The sequence below is a fragment of the Ochlerotatus camptorhynchus genome, unplaced genomic scaffold, assembly GCF_037179485.1.
Source record: "Ochlerotatus camptorhynchus isolate MF236.1 unplaced genomic scaffold, CSIRO-AGI_Acam_v1.1 ptg000146l, whole genome shotgun sequence".
NCBI classification, from domain to species: Eukaryota; Metazoa; Arthropoda; class Insecta; order Diptera; family Culicidae; genus Ochlerotatus; species Ochlerotatus camptorhynchus.
The window spans coordinates 2,075,791-2,098,310 of record NW_027040636.1 but is presented as its reverse complement, the minus strand read 5'-3'; the positions used below and the strand labels follow the sequence as shown (position 1 = coordinate 2,098,310).

The following is a 22,520-nucleotide window of genomic DNA, read 5'->3' as shown; positions in this document are numbered from 1 at the left end:
GTTTACCATAAGTATACCTCGCAGAACTTTTTTAACCCCCATGGGTAAAGATGCTGTGTTGCTCACTCCTCTCCCCTTCCCTGGTGTATTATGGATGGTGTGAATATATATTCACATCGGTGACATGGCCCCTGACCCCCTTGTACATCATAAAATGAAATAATCTTTATTTCAAATTTTTCCTATGTTTTGGATTTCCACATCTCAAAAAAAAAAATGTTTTAAAGTAGTTGAAAAGTTGAAGTTAAACGCAAATATTTGTTTGGGATAAGGTCCTATTTTTTTCCACATACGTTATCTCGAATATATCTGTTTATCTCATAATAACCCTAATACAATGGGTATGTTTATTTTGCCTTAACGACGTATTCGGGGTATCATTCAAACCATTTGTGGAACAGCCTTATCATTTGGGCTATCGTTCGTTTATGGTATTTTTTTTATTAGAGAAGCCACAAGATTGTAAAATCTGTCGTAAGTTTCAAAATGACTTATTATACCTGATGCATAAGCGTTTGGCCTAGTGACAATCGGTGAATTCTATAACCCAGAAAAAACAAATTCTGGGACTTCGAAAAACTTATCAGATGCTGGGAATTGAAAAATTATATATATTCTTGGACCTTTCTAAAATGTGTTGCGGTCTTAGAGCTGAAAAGAATTTCAAAATTATTGAACTCACAAAATATTTCAGAGTTTTGAAAATTCTCTCCTCTGATTAATTAAAGGAAGGGTGCAAAAGCAAAGAGTCATTGAAGTTTAAACATTTGCTCGATAATTTTCGTTGTGTGTTGTTGAGACTTGCTGGAACTGCAATTCAGTTCTGTAATTTAAAAAGTACGCTTATTTCAAAATTATTTAATATCAGGAGATTCCTACTCCCTACTACCTAAGAATACAGTGCTAAAAAACAGGGAACACGTTGTAATGATATTATAACATTATCCAATCAAATCTGTGAAATGTTTTTTAGGGTATTTTTATTGATTAGGTTCTTAGTTCTTTCAAATTGCGCTGCATTGTGTAACAGTATAGACTCGTGTAAATATATGACTAAAATCAAAATAAAGGTCTAAGCTTCCTTCACTAAAATGTGTACAACCTTATGTTAAGCAATCACTTGCACAGTGTGGTTCTTGTAGTCGCTAATGATAATCTCACGGTCCTTGCTAACATACAGCCCTGACAGCCAGTTGAACGTTCCGGGTTTCTCACCACGACATCCAAGTGCCGTTACGAAGCTACCATTAGGGCGGAATATCAAAATTTTCGCATTACCTCCGTCACCCACTAGAATGAAACCGCTCTGATCGACAGCAATAACCTCAGGATATTGAAATTGACCAACTATCGATCCTACTTGACCAAATTCGAGGATTTTATCGCCCTGCTTATTGAAAACTTTGACCCTCCGATTGCCGCTGTCCAGCACTACAACTTTGTCGTTATGAATTGCTACTCCTGTAGGGCACTTAAGATCCACATATCGCGTTGGTCTTTTGGTCAGCGTAGCTTTTAGCAGCTGATCCTTCGGAATGCACCCAAATTGCGAAAGCATTCGTCCATTCGCAGGATTGACACACTGAAATAGTAAATTTTAACAAAAATAGCCCAATTGTTGAAGCTATTTTTTACCTGAACCCTATCGTTTCCCGTATCACATATGAAAAGTGCTCCACTTGGACCTATTGCAATTCCCTCAGGAGACCTGAAAAATTAAAAAAAGATATCGTTTTGAACACCAACTTGTTTCTTTTGTTAAAAGGTGCAATATACCTCAAAAAACCTTCCTGATCGCCTTTTCCGCAAATTTGCCGCAGGAATAAGCCATCTGCTGAAAATACAAAAACGCAGTGCTTCCATTTATCGGAAATGAATATTTCTTGCTTGCCTTCGTCGAATGTGATGCCATTCGGATATGCCATGTCATCGTGAACAATTCGTTGAACTATTTCACCGGAATTTCTGAAAATTATATGGAATCATAACCAATTAATGATTGTTTTTGGAACGAGTAACAGCCTCAAATATGTTACGGTATTCGGTATTAAAGTACCTTCCCGTTTTTAAGCACACATGATTTTTAGAAAATTCATCAATCGCTTTGCTCTATTTGTGATTTTTACTAGATCATTCTTAAGAATTAGATATGCTTAGTATTTCATGAAAAATGTACAGAATGTCCTAGCATACATTTACATACACCAAGCTATCAGTATTTATTTAAAAGCCGTTTAAAATCCGAATATTGTCTACCTTGAAAATTCTGAAACAAGAAATTTTTCTGAATTTTTAAGATGCATTTAAAATCCGGGAAAAATTACAGCATTTAAATATCATAACTTTTATACGGCTAAATAATGTATGCATTTACAGTTTTGGAAGATATAAATGAAACTTTTCAATCGCGAAAAAAAAAAATCCATACAAAAGATCAACAAGAAAGACTATCGCCTTTCATAATAAAAATTCGAGGAAAACATGATTTTTGAATTGTTAGATTTCATAACAACCCGCCTTTTCTGTTACAATATTCCCATTTACCATACATTCTGTTGTGCAAAACCAAAAGCTCTGGTGTATTTGTGTTGCCAGATCTACAATGTGTACTATTGTTAAATGATTGTTTCCGTAAATATTTGTTTTTGTAGTGGTTTTGCCAACAAAACCACTAATCTAACAAAAAAATTATGTTGAGTTGATCGAAAGCAAATTTTCTCACCTTTTATTTGGCGTTAAAATAATTTATATGGCTTCATTACAGCCGTAGATATTAAATAATATATTAGATAAGCTCTTCATCGACTATCTCTTTCGTTAATAACTCAATTTCAAAAGCTTTACTTGCTGTGTTCAAAGTTCTAAGGGCAAGACAATAACTTCTGCTATCAAACTGTGTGGCAAAAAGAGCGCCAAATGTTTGTTTGCGTAGGCGTGGTTATCAAAAGAGAAAGTTCATGAAGAGAATCGATCAAAGCAGATAGGACCTTTTGAAATGTTCATCGAGATTTATTTAAAAAAAATTGTATTTTAGTATTGAGTGACATTTATTTTTTTTTTAGCTGTATCTAGAAAACTATCCTACTGAGATTTTTTCTAACTACGTTTTTTGATTCAGCACACGATTTTACATGGAAAATGACCACCAGCGTACAAAGTTCAAATATGCTGTAGTGTAATCTAACGGAATCAGTATGACAGTTGTTTGCCACCCCTGCAGACCCTATTTTACAAAACACGAGTTTGCAAGCTTTATGATACAATTGGTACATTAATGAAAATACTTACTTGTTAACGACGTACACCACTTTACTTTCTGCTCCAGCTATGTACAACATAGGATGGTCAATAGTTTCATGCTTCCAAGGAGCTACACCAACACCTGCTGGGCGATGGCACTTGTTCCAAAATAGTTTAGGTTTAAAGGTGTGATTTCTTTCAAGGAATAAACAAGCAACAAAAAATCAATAGATATTTCCAACGGCAAACATTGCGTATAACTAACTTGTAAAAAGTGAAAACGGCTTCTTCAGTGTCCAATACCGCTGGCTTTACGAAACCAGTTTTCTGGGTTTCCTGATTGCAATCCACATCAGTCAGAGAACCTTCATTACCGCCGTCTTGTGCAGTAATTACTTCTATCTTGATTTTTTTCTGAAAACAAAAAAAAATGCACATTTTATGGCGGCAGCTTAACACATTTTAACGCTGACCGGTACCTGGTCGAATAAAACAATTTCTTCACCCCAATGCGAAATCTCTTCAAAAACGATCGAAATTTCTTTATGCAAATTGAGGAAGGCCTGTACAAAATTTCCGTGTGTGCCAATCGTATTGTCCTCGATGGTCGTCTTGAGGCGGCGTATCTTCTCCATCACGAGTTCGTGCGCGCACAGTGCATCGTTTAGTATTCTCTGCGATTCGTCTTCATTTGGTGGGCATTGTCGAACATTCAATCCAGCACATGGCAAGTGACAAGGGACAAGTGTAAAGACGAAAAGATTAAATGATTTGCATCCAAATAGCAGCAACCGATGCGGTTGCAGTTTCAAGTGAATAAATATTGATGATAAATTGAATACCTAGAAATGCACGCTCTTGTTCCTCAAGCATCTGTAATTTTTCTTCGAAATGCGCCTTGATTTGCGAATTGAGATGTTTAAACCGGATCTGTTGAGTTAAGGAAAATAATAATGAAATAGCGAATTAAATTAAAACTGATTAAACAACCTACACACTCAATAGCATACTCGATTTTCAGATTTTTTAGCGGGCTACACTCGGCAAAACTACTAAATTGCAAAAAAAAATCGGCTTTTTTTCATGTCTATACCGAAAGCAGTAATTTGAGGTACTGACAGTCGGTATTTTCCAAAATCATTTACTGTGTTCTCTATTTTCATCACTGATCTGTTGTGTAAACTTAAATTCTCTTTTGTGATTAATTATTTCGGAAATACCAACTACTGGTTCATCGGCAAACATATCTCTTTTACTGTATGGTCATCATTTTATCACCGAACAATTGTTCAAATTAACTGAACAAACTGTAATTTATGATCTCACGTAGAACATCTGTCAAAAACTTCAAAAGCGCACCAGTTTGAAAATAAAATGTTGTATTACGAAATAAATAGTGTATTTTCCATAAAGTTTGAATGAATTTCTCATCAAGTTTTGGCGAAAATTGCTGGAAATAGACGATTATCTCCATGAAGTGCGATTTAGGATCAGCAACAATAATGGAATTGGCCAGCTACCCTCACTGGAGAGCGGCTTGTTTGCTAATATAAAAATGCATGTATTTTATTTATACATCAGCAATACATTTTTTTTCCACCATAGTAAAATGACAGAGTCACTGACACCTGTGGTCGATGTCACCGATTTTAGCCAAACTTGGCCAAAACGCTTATTTTGGCATTGTGAACAAACACCTTTTTTGATTTTGCTCTAAAATGCCTAGATCCCTCTAGGCTACAACCCTGGATTTTCAAGATTTTTAAAAATTTCATCTTTCAGAAGAAATTACTCCACAACCAAATCTATTCGTGATCTTACAACGTCAATTTGAAGGGTTTTTTGACGTAGGACTACGTCTTTGATTTCTATATGGGGGTACACTTTGTGAAAACCAAAAATGGAACATGTAACAAATTAAGAAAGATTTTGAACGTTAATAACTCAGCTGTCCCTGGTCCAATTTCAATAATTTTATCACCAATCGATCAGAAACATGGCTACGCATCGATTGAAAAACTGGTAAATGCCCTGCATTGTCCAAAAGCGTCGAATTAACTAACAAATCCACCAATTACCTACATGCATATGCTGCTTCCCCAGCACAGTCGTCAGAGAGTAGTAAGTAGACGAAACAAGTCGAAGTGGCATTCGCCTCCGATCCTCGGGCGCGTGCGAATAGGGAGGATGGAATTGAGTAATATTTTGCACACTCATCGCCATACTCAGCCACACGCTCCCAACGACCACACCACTTTGTGGTGGTGTTCGGTCGTCGAAATTAGTAGCAGCAGTAGCAGCAGTAGCAGTGCTTTCGGCGTGTGGCGTTGAAAATTGTTCTCTAGTAACAACGAAAGGCTGCCTGCAAGCAGCGAGTTGCAGAGCCCACATAAGCAACCATCAAAGGAGGAAGAAGCTGCACTGCTATGGGGAAGTTGCTTGAATATGAATTGAATTAAAACCCATTAAATCACATTAAAATACGATGATAAGGTGATTGGTAGCCTCACCAAATAGACTACACCCGGATATATTCCGGGTACCCCCAGGCAGTGGCGTAGCGTCACTGGATGACACGGGGGTGGGGGGCTTGTTCACTGATAATGACAATAAAATAAATAAACTTGAATAAGTAAGAAGGGTCTGATCACACCATAGGTGGATAAATTCGGGTTTTTAATGTAGATTTTTATAGGTGTACCCAGTGCAGTTTCGAACGCATTTGGATACGGTTGTGTTTTGGTGATGATTCGGTGGTCGACGTTGCCATGAATCAGCGAGTTTACGGCTTACAAAAGTGATTGTCTGCTGGTCTATCGCTAGTTGTGAGCAAGCTGAAGGATGCCTCGCTGGATACGCCCAAGACTGGGCGGGCGGTAGCTAGTGGCCGTGAACGGTTCCTGGGCAGCAGACGCGAACCTCCATGTCAATGCAAGAAAAATTGTTTTTCTTGAAGGAAGTATTGTCGGTAACCGCGAAATCAGGGAAAAAAACCTAGAATTCGGATTTACCGGGAAAAAAAACGAGGAAAATGCGGGAAAACCCCAATCGCACCAAGATCATATATACTCATCGCAAGTAACGATTTTGGTTTTATCATAGCCTTGTAGCAACCGGTGGAAACTAACGATTTTAAATTGGCTCACTACTTGACTAGCCTATTAGTCCCAAGTACATCTATAAGCGTACCCCATTCTTGTTGAAATTCTAGTTCTACACTATGTTTGTTTTGATTCGCTATGAAAGTTTGGCAGATAAAAACGAGGGGGGCGACACATCTAAATCTCAATCATAGATGTTCGAAAAATCTCACGCCAGCGAATAAATCTACGAAAAATCTTCTTGCCATTTTAAGCATCTAAATCCATCTACTCGCATTGACTTCCATCTTTTTGCAGGAAATCTTCAAAATCTTCATCAATCTTCTTAAAATCTACTCATCTTACGTGCAGCTAAGCACAGCAAAACAAAATCGTTTCTGCATCGAAGATAGAGTCGCCCCCCTCGGATAAAAAGAGAGGTTCGTGGATTTTCCTACACACTAACTTTAGATTACTGGAGTCAGTAAAATTTTACTGGGTTTTTGAATTGCGGATCGCCCAGTAATCATCACAGAAATAATTTGCATTACCGAACTGTCCGTAAAGTCAATCTGTCAAAAATAACTGTTCATTCAGTAATTGGTTCTAGTTGCGTATAAAGAGCCTGAATTTATAAAGAGACGACACCTTATCCATTTGACAGGTCTTCTGCTCGATTGGAATGACTTTTCCTATGACTTTGACAGACAATCGATTGTTCCAATTTTGACATGTCGCCTCTTTATAAATTTAGGCTCTTTAGTTGCGTATACTGGAAAACCCAGTATTTTCTATTTGTTTATTTCGCTGCAATTTAACTGAGAAGACAGTTATTTGGTTCATTATTATACCGTGTTATCCAGTTATATTAAAAGTAGTGAATGTGCAGTAATAAAAGCATGAATCCTGGTGCAATTCACCGTTTATAATATGCCAATTAATTTGACGACTTAATCCCTTGACGTACCCGGAATAGCGCGTCGACAGTGAAAGCAAACAATACAAACATCCATTTTGTTAATCAAAATTAGTTGGAGATCAAGGAACTGCAAAAAGAGTAAATAATTAGTGTTGGTACCAACGAAATAGGTCTTCAATTTCGCTGTCGAGCTTTCCCAGTTCCGTCATGATATAATTCATGATATTATTCCCAATATTATTCAAATTTTAACAAAACTGCGCGATTCAACATTTGCTCCCGGATTTTACTGAAGCTTAAATGGCGGCGGGAATAAAATTGACAGGTTAGAGTTTACAATTCGTGGTCGGTAAAACAAGGTGGCTATTTTGCTGACCAGTCGGTAAAACAATAAAGACTACTTTGTGCACAGTAATTATTTTTACTGACTTTTCGTGAAATCACGAAAATTTGGAAATTAACGACTTTCTCAGTAAATAAATGTTCTGTGTACAGTATTTTGCATCAAACGATACCGAAGTTCAGTTTGTGTTTTACAGAACGTCGGTTATTCACCTGATTTAAACTGAATTTTCAGTAAATCTTTCGTTTTACCGTGTAAGCCCAGTACAAAAAAATACCGAACAACTAAATGCTGGATTAGTGTGTATGTTTCGAGGGGTGCATCGATTAGCTTGGGACCGAAGATAATACCAGAACTGAGCCAAAAAGTTGAGCACTTTTTTTCGGGACCTTCTGGTCAGTTACCTCTATGCTTGTAGGACATAAATTGAAAAATCCTTTAAACCTTCACACTAAGATTATTTTACCGAAATCTTTGAAATTTTACCGAAATCTCAACAGCTGAACGTTCGGTAAACAGTTCGGTGATTTTTCATAGATATTCTGTGATTTTTCACAGATATTCGTTGAAAAATTACAGAAAAACTGTGAAAAATCACCGAACTGTTTACCGAACGTTCAGCTGTTGAGATTTCGGTAAAATTTCACAGATTACGGTAAAATAATCTTAGTGTGTTTATAAAACTTGAAATATTACTGGAAATTACAACAAATTTCATATTATGTTTTCACTGTGGTAAAGTTTCAAAAAAAAACCTCAAAATTACAAAAACTCCATTCTGTCACTTGTTTCGTGCACGAGACAAATAGCAATTGGAAAATAAAATTGAGGACCTTTGATTTTGCGTTAAAATAATTGATATAGCTTCATTCCAGCCGGAGATGTTTGTGTTTTAGTAAACAAACTTTTTTAAAGAGAAATTTCACTTTTTAACTGTATCTAGAAAACTATCCAACTGAGATTTTTTCTGAATACATTTTTGGATTTTACATAAGAATCATAAGCCAAACATTGAAATTCATATTTTTCTTAATCAGGACATCGTAGAATACCGTGGTTAGTCTGTAAAACATAAAGGTCTTAATCCATATCCCTCACGCCAAAGTCATGAGTTCAAATCTCACCCGGATAAGGCACGAATGATCCAAGAGTTTTTAAAGTGGCTATAATAAAAATTAAATAAAGATCTGAGCTCCAGACATTTGGAACACCTGATAACCCAAGTAACAATTTTGGTTTTATAAGGGTTCTGTAGACTAGGGTTTAGACTTGTAGAATGCTTTAAAACCACGATAAAACTTGAAGTGTTACTTGGGAAGCCAAACCAAACGAAGGTTTATCTATTCTATCATTAATTCGAACCATCATATACCTTGTTGAGTATGCAGAACTTCAAAATCAAATACCCGGGATAATTTTGACACTCCACCAATGCCATTTTTATACACAATTAATAATTTTAAATTATGTTTTTTAAAGAGTCTCTGTGAAGTACAAAATGCACAAAAATTCTGATTTGACATCGATCAAGATTTCGATTAACCTGTACAATATCTCCAGGACAATTTGGAGAATGATCAATATTTTAGTAACACATCTTTGTATTCCACAAACTGCTGTTTGGCTTATAAAACTTTAAAATTCAAACTCCAGAAAGATTTGAAGAACTTTTTATACTGCGTTTATCCTGTTCAGGGCTCTTGCATTGATATATGCTTTTTCCGGCATATAAAAAAAATAGGCTCATTTTTTGCAGTTAGACTTAGCTTTATGTGAATTCATGATTCTATAAAAATTTTCAGATCTAGAGAGATTAACATGTTGATGTAAATCCCATATCATATCTGTTTTCATTGACGTAGACGTATTGTAGAGCAATTATGCCGAAAAAAATTTGATTATCTCTAAACGGTTATTTTTTAACGCCATTTTTGTTTGAGGCAGGGATGATATTTGGGTTGTATCTTTTAATAACTTGAAAAAATCAGGAATTGAAAAATTGGATTTGAATGGACACCTTGAACACCTTACCTTATCCTGGAGACATTTCTGTAGTAAAAATCAGAATTCAGAAAAGGTTTGATCGACCTAGAATCTGGAAAAAAAAAATTCTTAGCTCGAGGTCTCCAATTTTTTACCACGATCTAAAAAATTTCATGTTCAAGATTAATAAAAAATCTTAAAAAAAAAGTTCAATTTGTCCTATTCCAAACTTCGTACTAATGACCCATTCTGACCAGTAGTATTTGACAGTAACATTTGATGTCCTTCAAAAAATTTGCATGATTCTGAATAATAAAACATTTAAAATCCGCAGGATATGAAAAACTTTCAAAATATCGGGTTTACAAAAAAATACTTAAATTCAAGGACTAATTGTGCTATCCTGAAGCTTGATAAATTTTCAATATTCTACAACGCACAACAAATTTTGAAATCCGGAAATTTATTTCTGATACTCAGGGGGATAATCGCTTCTTCCTCTGACCATTCCAATGCTTTAGCCGGTCCAGGAATCCCGTCACTAACTGCCTGGTTTGTTTTATAACTACGTTGTTTTACATGCACGGGTTTAGGGACCGAACTACTTAAAGCCACACAATTATGAAGATACTTTTCAATAGTATATATCCATATTTGTCGCAAGTACTGGTGTATGATTTGCTCATTTCACTCAAACCCTGAATAAGTGCTAATGATTCGATGAACACTTGTGTGAGGGGTCACCTTGACTGGGTCAAACAACTCATTTGTCTCGGTCCATTGACAGAACATCAATCGATGACGGAAATTTGCCAAAAAGTTTCTCTTATAGGTATGCGCAAGCAACGTTTCACGTATCCCTTTTTGCAGGTTGGAAAGTGTTTGCGTACGAATTTTGTTTATGAATTTGATTTCGCCGATAATATCTACACACATTGGGGGAGGGGCAAACTTTTACTCGTCAAATTGATCGCCTCAATTAAACGCCACCGTCTGCTACACCCGACGACGGGGGCGGTAAAATTTGCACAGTTATATCAGGCCCGATGTCCATAAGTGAACATTGGACAACTGAAGTCACACGTGCTTTATTCCAAGCACGTGCACTACATTTGAATAAAATCGTACGCGCGCTCATTTCGGATTTCAGGTGGACCGAAGTTGAAAGCTGGCCAATTGATTGTATAAAAATTAAAATATTATGTGTCTACCATCACAACAGTACGGTTAACGTTGGAGCAAGATAATAGTAGCAGACCGAAATAAATATACTAGAGTGATACACTGCAACAGATTTGCTATGCAAAATGATGTAAGTATTTTGTACACACAACGGATTGATGATCGACCCCAGCGATAAGAATGATCACGTTCGATAGAGACAAAATCGTGAATTTTTCATTCTCTCGATCACTCTCTACGTTATTTGGAATCCGGAATTTACTCTCGCTTTCGTTTGATTCGTTTGTCATTAGTCGACCAATTTAGTCGTTGCTTCTTGGCATTATTAACATCAACAAGTAAGAAAACACCGCCACACGCCATTTGGTGGTCCGGGATGGCATAGGTGAGCAAAAAGTCGTGGTTGATTGATGGCTTTGTATGTGTATCTTATACCTTTATATCGGGTCTTACCTTATAGTCGGTCATTTTATGGTCCATTTTTTTACAACCCGAGTTAAGTTGAACGTCGAGTTGTTTTACTTGTTGTATGAGTTGATCCATATGGGATTGCCAACAGATAGCGCATAGAACCTGAAAATGATATATGGTTAATGTTAATGAAAATTTGGTTCCTTGTGCATTAGGATCTTTTTTTTTGACCCGGCGTCACTTAAAAAAAAGCTGTACTGCCTATAATCGCATATCACTTTCATATGGATTTCCTCTCCCCCTGCGTAGACAATTGTCAAAATTTAAATATATTTTTTTTAAAATTTGTATGGCCCGTGGATAATTGTCAAACCCTCCCCCCCCCTGAACTGTCTACGTAGTTTATGAACAACCCCTTATGCCGAAATCAGATTCGGCACTGCTTGGGCACATCCATCGGCAGACGTTCGGCACAATTTCGTAGGCATTGGATTGGTGCAAATAAAATGGGAGCACTGCTGGACAACTGTCATTGAAGTTGTTCACAACATTACGTGCTGTTTGACTGTATGTTCAGGAACATCCTTTAGTTGAATATACCAAAGGAACTCAGACCAGCAGTTCACTGATAGATCTAAATACGAAATGTAGGTTCTAGAATGAGCTCAAGAGGACTTAATCATACCCCATAAGTACTCTTAATTCAAATAATGCTGCAACTCACACTAAACAAACTACCGAAGTCATATTCATCATCCTCTATAGTCGGTCTCCAACAATGTTCCCCACCGGTGTCGGCCGCTGATAGACCGTTGTTTTTCACATCACAAAAGGCTAGGCTTCTGGTCTACCTTTGAGGGCATTATAATACCCTATAACACAGGACTTTTATTATCCTATGAACACAAAACATCAAAATTTCGCACACCTGCCACTTCCCGCGTCATTCTCAATCCGATGTATGCTTGCGATTTCAAATCAAAACATTCAAGGTGTCAAAAATACCGGGTTGCCGGGATGGATATTTTACAAACAATTGCAGCTTGCTCTATGACCGGCAACATCTGCACACCTGCGGTACACTGACAAAAAAGATGACGAAAGATTGGTGTGCGGAGTGACCTACCCCTTGATCAAGTCAGTTTGTCCCAGTAAGCAAAGTAATCGCATACCAGTCCCATCCTGAAATTCGAACGTCCAGAGGTCAAGTTACAGTTCTGCTTTTTGGATCGCCATATTTTTTGGTGATATAACAAAAAATGCAAGCTTCAGCTGATTTCAACGTGCAAGAATTGTCAATTAATAATTTTTCAAATATATACAAGGGAATTGCACTTCGTAACTTCAACTGCCATTTTCTCAATGCCTACTTTTTCTATATGGGACTGATATGGGATTATAGACAGTGTATTTTTTTTTTCTTTGGTTTGTTTTTCGTCGATCTTGTTTTCCGTGCTGAGCACCAATGCTACCGACGCCAGGAAGGCAGCTCCCACACCTGGACCCTACCTATCGACCCATCAACTCATGAACCGGGGACCAACGGCTTTACTTCCCTTCCGAAGGAAGACGTGATCAGAGATGTTATGCCTCAGAACATCCCGGCGGCGCCGACTGGGATTGAACCCAGGCCTGCTGGGGTGAGAGGTAATCACGCTTACCACTACACCACCGGCTCCGCTATAGACAGTGTAGCTTCGTAACAAAATATGATAGAGAGCTGAAATTTCCTCACTTTTTCTAACTTTTGGAAACGAACATTTTGCTGCCAAAAGGAAGTGACCTCTATGAGTGGCTCTACAAAAAAGTAACACATTGTGTGTTAGGGTCTAAAAAGACCCAGACTGCAACACGCTCCCAAAATTCAATTTTGGACCGATTTTTGATCTATTGGGCTTAAAAGAAAGATAAATGTTCCTAGAATGGCACCCTGGCCAGGATTTTCTCCAATTTGGACAAATGGACACTTCCAAAACATCATGTACTAGCGAGTGTACTAGTACCGTTCGATGGCTCAAACTTTATGATTTTTCATCCAGAAGTAAAAATACATCATGCAAGGTGTAAGGTAAGGTGCATCTGGCCACATTCAGATATCCGGAACCGGAAGGGCTCAAAGAGGACATTTCCTAAGCCTCATGTACTGGTACCGTCCGACGGTTCAAAATTAAAGATTATTCATCCAGAAGTAAATATACATCATGCCTGGGACATACATGTGTCCAGGTAGAATTTTACGGCAGGTCGTGTTTGTTTACTTATGAACAGCAGCGGCGAGAGTCAGTTGTAACATACCGAGCCCAAGAGCATTTGTGCCTAGATTGCACAGTGGTGCGAAAGGCCAAATCCATGAAACTTTTCCATTAGCACCTTTCACAGTTGTTTTTTCAATAAGGGGTCTTCAGAAGAGTTTTTCTAAATAAAAAGACCCATGTATGAAGTTAAGTTTTAGTTCGGAACTTCACCACAGGGAACGCTGCAAAATCTAACTTTTTAGTTTGACCATATAGAGATATAGAGTATTCAGTTAAGTTGTAGGTTGTTTCATAACTAAAAACTTTGTTGAAGGCGCCATGCCTCGACGGTGCTTGCGATTTTGAGTTATGAAGCGTTTTTTTATAGAAGGGTCTAAAAATCCGTTTTTTTGTAAATATTTCCGAAATTATTTGTTTTAGTTGACTATAATGTTCTGCAACTTTTTAAAAATCAATAAAATACACCGAAGACAAAAAGGTTCTATCTGCAAAACAGAAAATGTTATAGGCAATATCAGCTCAAAAATAGCCAAATTTCAAGCATCCACAAACTTCAAAGAGGCAAAAAGGGGCAGTCGACTCATCAATATGATGAAACTATAGTGAAAATACTATCATTTCATCTAGTAGTCATTTGTATCTCGTTGTATCTATGTGAGCTGAGCAATGTTTTATTAACAGCATTCTAACCACCCACCATGTTTTGTTTGTTACACAGTTCGAAAAAGTAGTGTACATTTCTGTCACTATGATGCACATAAATGGAGCGTCACATATCATAAAAATTCACATTACAGATCGTGTAAAGTAGAATAACATTCCTTCGTCACCCTCATCTACTAAACGTGGCAGAAAGTTACTGTCATTCGAAGACAGCAGCGATGTTGTAAAAAGACGGAAGACATCGGATTTAAGGAGCAAATATCCAACGGCTGAGTTAGCATATGCTACTCAAATGAAACTAATAGCGAATTCGTTTATTATTCAGTTCCAACCTGGATCGGGTATCAAGATTGGGTCTGCTTGTTTTCTGACAAACGTCAGTTTACTTGTTTGTTTTTAAAACCTAGCTCAGGTTGAGGTTCGCACTGACAAAAAGTTCGGTTTCGCACCAACCCCGAAAATAAACGAATTCGCTATAAGAGAAGACAAAGAGTACACGATTCTGCGACTATTTTACAAGATATAACACAAAGAAGTCCATCAAGAGCAACGCAAGTGTTGTCATTGCAACGTTCAGTTTCTAAATCTCTTGTTACGTTTACAAATAATGAAGCTTGCCGTTCAGCGCAATGCAAACCTTTATCGTTCATACCACAAAGTGTTGGATGCAAAGAGAAGTTGTTACCCCGAAAAAGAATCCTTGCTGATCTCAGAAACTTCAGCTGAAGTAAAACTTGGGGCTCTTTTAAGACACACAAGCAGTAGAATAATAGAAGCAAATATTGAGATGCTTCATACTTTCACAGATGACGAACTCAATAATGTTGTATTGACTGCAAAATAGAGATTCGATGGGACTACAGGGTTAAGCGAACACAAGATGAAGTTTGAAGGAGATGATGGTACTATTTCCGACAAAAGTGTGTTCGTTACATCGTTAGTGCCCATAAAAGCAGAGGCAAATAGAAAACTGCTTTTCCAGAATAAGCGTCCATCCTCTATTAGATACTGCAGGTCAATCAGGATCCAATATTCATGCAATTGTTGGTTTCCAATATATTGAATTGGTTCCGCTTCTTGATAGACCGAAATTCTATCCACCAGATATAGTCCAAATAAGGCGACTATACTGGTGACGAGGATTGCTTCGGATGATGGATGTCGAATCAGCTCGAATTCTAAGTTTTTATGCTCTGACTTCACTGTACTATATTTTGAAAAGTTATGTGATTTTTACGCCACCTAATTTGTCTTTTCCCTATCACATTCATTAAGACAATAAAAAGTCAGATGAATAATGATAATAAATAAATAAATAGATGCTAATTTCAAATAACAGACTGTAGTGGTAATTTTTATACGATAGATGGAGTAGATGAAAGTATAGAGTTGATAGTTCCGTTAGAGTACGGCAGTGTGAAAATTACATATAGATAGTAGAATAGCGAGCTAGGAAACTTTTAAGGAAGGTACAAATCGGTTTGATGGATGTTCGACCAATGACAGTAAAGGTACAGTAGCAGCACCTACCACACCCGTGTCCTCTCGAGATCGTCAAGTCAACGATGACAGGAGCACATATCGTGGTAGGGGTAAACAATAGTTGCAATTTCCAAACCTCCGACTGGATGCCTTCCTTCAAATAACAACTGAAGTGCGGTAAAAAATCGGTAGAACTGTTTCAAACACATCGTTGGTACTTGAGCGGTCGGTTTTCATCTCTTTTTGCCAGTGGTGGCGGAAGGCGACACCCCTCACCATCCCTCTCCAAATGGGGAGTTTGGTAAAGAGAGATGAAAAAACCGATTTGTACCTTCCTTTAAAGTTGTCCTAGCTCGCTATTCTACTATCTATATGCAACGGAACGGAACTATCGGAACTATCAACCCTATGCTTTCATCTACTCCATCTATCGTATAAAAATTACCTCTACAGTCTGTTATTTGAAATTAGCATCTTCAACTAAATATTTACCTATTTTTTTATTGATGTTTCAATTGAAAATTATTAGTGATGCCATAATACAGGAATTGTAGGAAACAATATTTGGAAATTCGAAAATCCCTATTTTATGATGTCTAATTATTAAATAATTTCCATTTTCGACCCATCAGCATAAAATGTTTTTTTTTGCAATTTTTGCAAGACAAAACTTTCTATTATGCTGCATAGGAGCACCATTCATGTAGTAGCATTGAAAATATGTTTAACGAAATCATTTTTTGTTGCCATGAGATTTTTGTTTTATATCACCGAGGTCATGTATACCAATTTATTTTAATTTAACCACTTCATTCAACCACTCGAACTTTCAAATAAAACATTATTTTAAGATTTTTTCTTCTAGAACCTCGAGAAAAGTAGCCAACATTTGTGCGTTTCATAAAAAAAAATAGAAATTATTTGGTCCAGTTTTGTAAAATCGCAGGTAGAAAGTCACGCCAAAACTGCTTGACAAAGTGGTCAATTAATCGCAAATTGATTCTTTATATACGAATAGTGGATACACGATTTATCTTTTCATGAATTATTAAAACCTTGATGTTCGTAAACAACATAGGCATGAAAAGAGCATGGTACATTTTCTGCGGATCAATGTTCATTAAGCGGTTAGCTTAATTTAAGATTCCTAGCTTTACAATTCATCAGCAGCACTTTTAATTACTTACTTGATTGCAATGGTTGCAATTTTGCATCTTAATGCTACCGATAGTGTCACACTTGCTGCATGTTGAGTTGGAGCTACCATCATTTATCTGGAAGAATGGGTAATTTAGTAATGGATAAGGCATGTACTTTTTTACTGTGATATGAGAACCGAAAAACACTTACGACATAATTGGAAGTAGAATTGGAAGCTGATAAGATTTGCTTTTGATGGGCACAGACACTGGTTCCAGCAGTCGGTTGACTTAAGACCTGCAGCACTGAATCAATGTACACATTTTTCGGAAGATCCGTCAGCAAAGCAGAAGGGGAAGCGAATGTGTGCTTTGATTCGCATGTAGAACAAGTAATATAATCTGAAAAATGGAACGAAATTGAAAGCATCAACTTTCGATTTTCAAAATGGTAGAAACTTACGCTGTTGCCCTTGTTGGCGGTAAGACATTTCGAGGCACGCGAGGCAAAATGTGTGTTGACACTGGAGCATCTTGGGGGACTTGAGCCGCTTTTGGCAAATTGAGCAAATTACCAAACTTTCCAAGGCACGAACAGCGTTACTAAAAATATGCATGATTAGATTGGAATTTGAAGTTCGGGTTTCTAGGTGACTCTTACTCTAATGAATGTCCGGTGCTTAAAGGTTTGCGTTCGGCTTGTTTTTCAGCTGTTTCATTTGCCATGTTATCCTCGTAGGTGATCAGTTTCACTGAACGTTTATGAAACTTGTTGTGCTCCATTGTGGATGAAAGCGTGTTTAACTGCTTCTAGCACAATGCGTACTGCCAAAAAGATATTCTAGGAAAAATGTAACTTCGACAGGACTGTTGCTGATATCTTATCTGGCACCGTAAAGTGGGGTTTCTTTGAGATCACCAAGTGTAAATATCTCGTGTGGCGTGAGGTGGACGTCATCTTCATGTCTTGACATTTTAGATGATGTCACATCGTCACCACACCAGCCTTTTATTCTCTGTGTTTGTTCTTGAGACAGATGTAATGTTAGTTCTTACAACATATTGTATCATATTAGGCGAGATTTACATTGGTACTGGTATTTTTAAATATTTTTTTTTATGTAATTCCGCATAATAAAACCTTTTTTTTCATCACGCGATAGAGTACCATCCCGAGCAAAGTCTGAGATCAAATTGAAATATAAGTTTGATGTTGTGATTTCGCTTATAATGATTACTCAGGTTGCTGTCGTTTTGGTAGTTTAAAAAGGTTTAAAAAGGTAATCAAAATTGAGACCAAAAAAATCTTCCTGTCACCTCACATTGAAAACTATTTTTGCTATCAGTGAGAGCAAACTGAAACCTCAATTTGATATCAATTTTTCCAGTTGATAAAAAAAAATAAGGATTCAATTTGATGTTATGCTGAGGCAATGAAAACAAACCCGCAACAACATATTTTTGAAGAGCAAAATTAAATCAAAATTTGTTATAAAATTTGTCAATTGCGTAAACTGAAATCAAATTATGATTGCAGTTTGATGTTAATATCTAAACTTGATTTCAATTTGCTGTCATTTTGATGCTGGACTTTGCTCGTGATAACTCAAACTATATAAAATAAACGTGCGCAAAAGTTACTTCCCCGCACTCAAAAGCGTGCGCAAATAGCTATTTATGCAAGAAGTTGCAAAAAGTAGATTTTTTGCACTCAAAAAAAAAGGTCAAATAGTATAGCTTTCCGGCACCTGATGCCAAAAAGTAGTACTTTTTGACACTGTGATTTAAGTTATGAAAATTAGACCATTATGTTATTCAAAACAGTGTCGAAATGTGACATTTTACAGTAATGAATAATAAAAAAAAAAACACGTGCCTTGCCGACCGAGAGCTTGAAATATTGTGAAAGTCATATTTCATAACCTACCTGATCCGAAAGTATTGATCATACACATGGGCGTTAATGTGCAGCTACTCTTGAAACTGCGTTCTATACAGATTGAAATAATTAAAACACATGGACTCTGCTCCAGAACAATACACTGTCCATCAGTTCTTATGCTTTAAACGTGTTGAAATCAATATTTCTAATTCTAATGCTAATTATGACTACACGGAAAACAAAACACAGGTATTGAACATTTTTCAAGATTACTAAAAATCTGTGAATATCGGTAGGAAAAGTGAAAAATCGGTAGTTTTGAACCTTGCGTCTGTGAATCGCTACACTAATAAAAATTTAATGATTATTTTTATGTGTCCCACACATGATTTTTTGCAATGTGATCAACAAATGATATCTATGTGTCGGACACATACTTAATATGTGTACACATAAAATCCATATGTAACACCACATACTATTCATTTGACTCATAAATTTCATGTGTACTTCTGAGTGGATTCTGTTTATGTGTGGACCCATTAAAATCATGTGGAATTTTACATGGAAATTCGCCAATAAAAATGTGTCGAATATTATGAGTGTAGGCATCCCGAACATTGGTAGGTCTACCGATAAATCGGTATGTCTGGCCACTCTGCTGATGGTAGCGGTGGATGCGATTTGACAGAAGCATTTTGAAAACGACGGCTCTTCCTTTCCCTCCGACCAGCTCGACTATTTGGCGGCAACTGATAGTGGAAGCTAGAGTGGAAGCTTTTTTTTTACTCTAAATGATCTTTATTTCTTGTATTTGTGTGGTTTACATGTATGACTTATCAAGTGACACAGTGACGAGTTCGATGCTCCCGGCGTTCCTTAGGAAACTGATGGTGGCTCTCTTCCCCCAAACGTACCGGCAAATCACAGTGGATAGGCTCACCTATGGACAGCGCCTGTTCTTATCCTCGCCTGTTGGCATGTGGCTCTATGCTGTTCCGAGCTACTCCAGCAACCGAACGTGCTGTTTTGTAAGGAACGTTTTTGTTACCGGCAATTAAAATTCGCCGCGTCCGATTTCTGTTGTTGCCAGGGACAGGTACCGGCACCAAGCCAACAACAACGACGACAACGACGGTGATAGTGGAAGCGATTTGGCAGACCCTTTTGTAGAAGAAAATTTTGGCTGCTCTACCTCTTCCATTATTCTAATGAAACAGTTATCACCGAGCTCCGATCAGATCGACCGCAACGTTGAATTATTGTGCAGCTTCGGCTTGTGTCGTTAGGGATGGCTGATGGCTGTGTGAGGGGTGAGCACCTTGCGGTTGTAGAAAATGTATGGAAAATTTGAGTATTTCCATATTTCTTCATTGTTAACTATTTAAATAGTTACCAATTATTGTGTCATAGCATAGCATAGCATAAGCGATTGCACAAATCGTGGGGGGCTGTATAATGGTCAACCAATACATTTTGTAGAAAATATCGTGTGTTGCCGTGAAAAAAACACTTGGGACTAGTGGTTTTTCCCACGCATTAAAATCACGCCACATCCTTACAATCGCAAGGGATAGGAAGGAAAATTAGTCCAACATCTACTTAAGAAGGTGCAGGGAACCTATACTACCTTCATAGATGCCACGGGAGGGAACATTTGTGTTAGTAGGAAATGGAATATATTTAGGAATCTCTATTCGGCTATATAAAGTAAAGGTTATGTGAAAATGTAAACAAATTTAAATTAATACAAAAAGAAAGATCTCACCAAAATCATCTGCTATGCCTGTTTTTCCATGTTTTCGAAGCTGTTTCATGCATTATCCTTGCCAATACTCTCCAGCAACCGTTTTCTTTTCACACCGAAGCATTGAGACCATTCATCACTCTTTCGCCTGTGCTACTGTATTGGAAACAAACCGCAGGATTTACAGCAGAATGCGCAGATCCTTCGGTGTTTGGAGTACATCTGATCACCAACACCATCATAGAACGATTAGAAAACCCAACACCTCCGACGCAGACATCGATTGCTTCACTATGCCACACATTTTTGGTCCGGGAGCACACGGGAAGAAAATAAAACAAGTGTGCAGATAGCGACATCTCTGCTGATTCTTGCAAACACGATGAATCACGTTTCCTTCTCGATTCGAAAACTTCCCAGAAAGCGAGAAAACCACCACAATCACACACGTACAACCGTCGGGGAGGCAGAGTGCCAGCGCTTATCAGCCAAATGAACGCACGCACAAAACAGAGAGCAAACTTAAAATAGAACCGTATTCGACGGGTTTCGAAACTCGAACCCTATATACTAATTATTGTGACATACCACACAAATTTTATAACACTGGTGAATCTATCGACACACAAATAATCAAAATCCCCTTGATTATTGGTCAAGTTATTAGCATTTAATGTCTGACCAATTATCGTTGCATTTCCCTGAATTGGCACCCTTCCCGAAAGACGTAGTCCTACGTAAAAAAAAAAACACTTTTTCCATCTCGGCCAACTTGCTTTTGCACAAAACTATTTTTCAGTAAGTGGCTTTTACGAAAACTATACTTCATTCCCATGTGTTTTTCATATTTTAAATCTAGTTTGAATCATGTATCGAATATTCCATGTAACCGACATTAAAAAGATGGCGAACTAAGAAACATATGTTCGATAACTCGTAATAAGGGCCAAGAATTCGATTTTCTTGAGAATTACAGGCTTTTTACCATCATGTTATTTTCGGCCATTTTCACCTGGTTGAAAGGAGGACTTTATCAGCATTGTACTGCGCAGTGAAAGTTTAAACATGAAGTTGAGTTCACATTTCATTCCTAATTGTTGAGGCAATTAAAACAACATCATGAATCATGAATGATGTTTAGCATATTAGTGATATCCCAAAACCTTCCAACGTTACGTTATGTAGGGGAAATGGCTCTAATGTTAGCCTATGGATCTAATATTGGGCCCATCGCTAAAAATCTGCTATTTATCAATTGTATCTAACTGAAAGCGTCATTGAGACGGTACTAATAGCTATGTTTGGCCGCTATTGAAAATTTAGTCGATTGCTGAATTTATGTATGGGCCCAAATTAGGGGCATTTAGGCCGACATTACTGTAGCGTACCGCGATTCGATTAAAATGAGTAACGTACTCGGTAAATGGGCTGAACCCATTCGACATACGATCATCAATCGTTCGGGTTTTTTACACACAAACAAACAGTATTGTACATATAAAAAGGAATTAAACTCAGAAGCAACTGATAGTTGTGTTCTGGAAGTGTAAGCCGAATTTCCATCTTAACATTTAACAAACAAAAGAAAGAAGTCTTTTCTTAAGATTAGCTAAATACAACATCGACCTCTTCCAAATCTCTTAAGCTTTTAGATCGTGAATATGTAATAGAATTTAATGAGATATCTTGGACATGACATAAATCGGGATACAGTGAAAAAATAAAGAGTACGAACATGGATTTTTTAAAAAGATCTCGTAGTTTGAAATGTTTTAAATCAGGCCTTTCTAATCTTGGCTGTATATTTTTTTTGATGAACATATTTCAAGCTGCATTTTATTTATTTCCCATGTCACTAGAGTTATATCATTGCTGCGATCCACATCTGGTCCGTGGGCTGCACGTTGGGCAGCGCTGCTTTAAATGTTGTGGTACCGTAAACCGGAGGAAAATTGATCACTACTAAACGTTCATATTGAAATAAATTTCAACCAAAAAGAAAATTAACAAACTAATGGAATTAAAACCAATTAAACTCTTTTGATTTATATGACTTTAAGGAAATTTTAAATATCTTAAATTTGAAATTGTTGATACGTGTGCGTGTCATCCTTTATTGATGACAATAGACAATTTCTTTATAAATCGTTAGAAGTTTTACGAAAATACTTAAATTTCTTGAAATTGTAAACTA

The 22,520-nt window shown here is 37.1% G+C and overlaps 2 protein-coding genes across 2 annotated transcripts in view; one reads left to right on the top strand and one right to left on the bottom strand.

Annotated features, from left to right (window-relative positions):
* The window catches only part of Etf-QO (electron transfer flavoprotein-ubiquinone oxidoreductase), a 476,511-nt gene that overhangs the window by 49,416 nt on the left and 404,575 nt on the right, over positions 1–22,520 (top strand). The gene's annotated exons all lie outside the window — the stretch shown is intronic.
* LOC135700978 (RING finger protein nhl-1-like) lies at positions 432–17,550 on the bottom strand. Its single transcript, XM_065221668.1, has 12 exons — positions 17,359–17,550; positions 17,161–17,300; positions 16,909–17,099; positions 16,746–16,832; positions 11,201–11,320; positions 4,083–4,170; positions 3,720–3,925; positions 3,506–3,654; positions 3,289–3,435; positions 1,777–1,965; positions 1,636–1,708; positions 432–1,582 (listed from the first exon to the last, which is right to left on the bottom strand). The coding sequence occupies exons 1-12, from the start codon at positions 17,478–17,480 to the stop codon at positions 1,109–1,111; spliced, it is 1,986 nt and encodes a 661-aa protein (XP_065077740.1). The 5' UTR covers positions 17,481–17,550; the 3' UTR covers positions 432–1,108.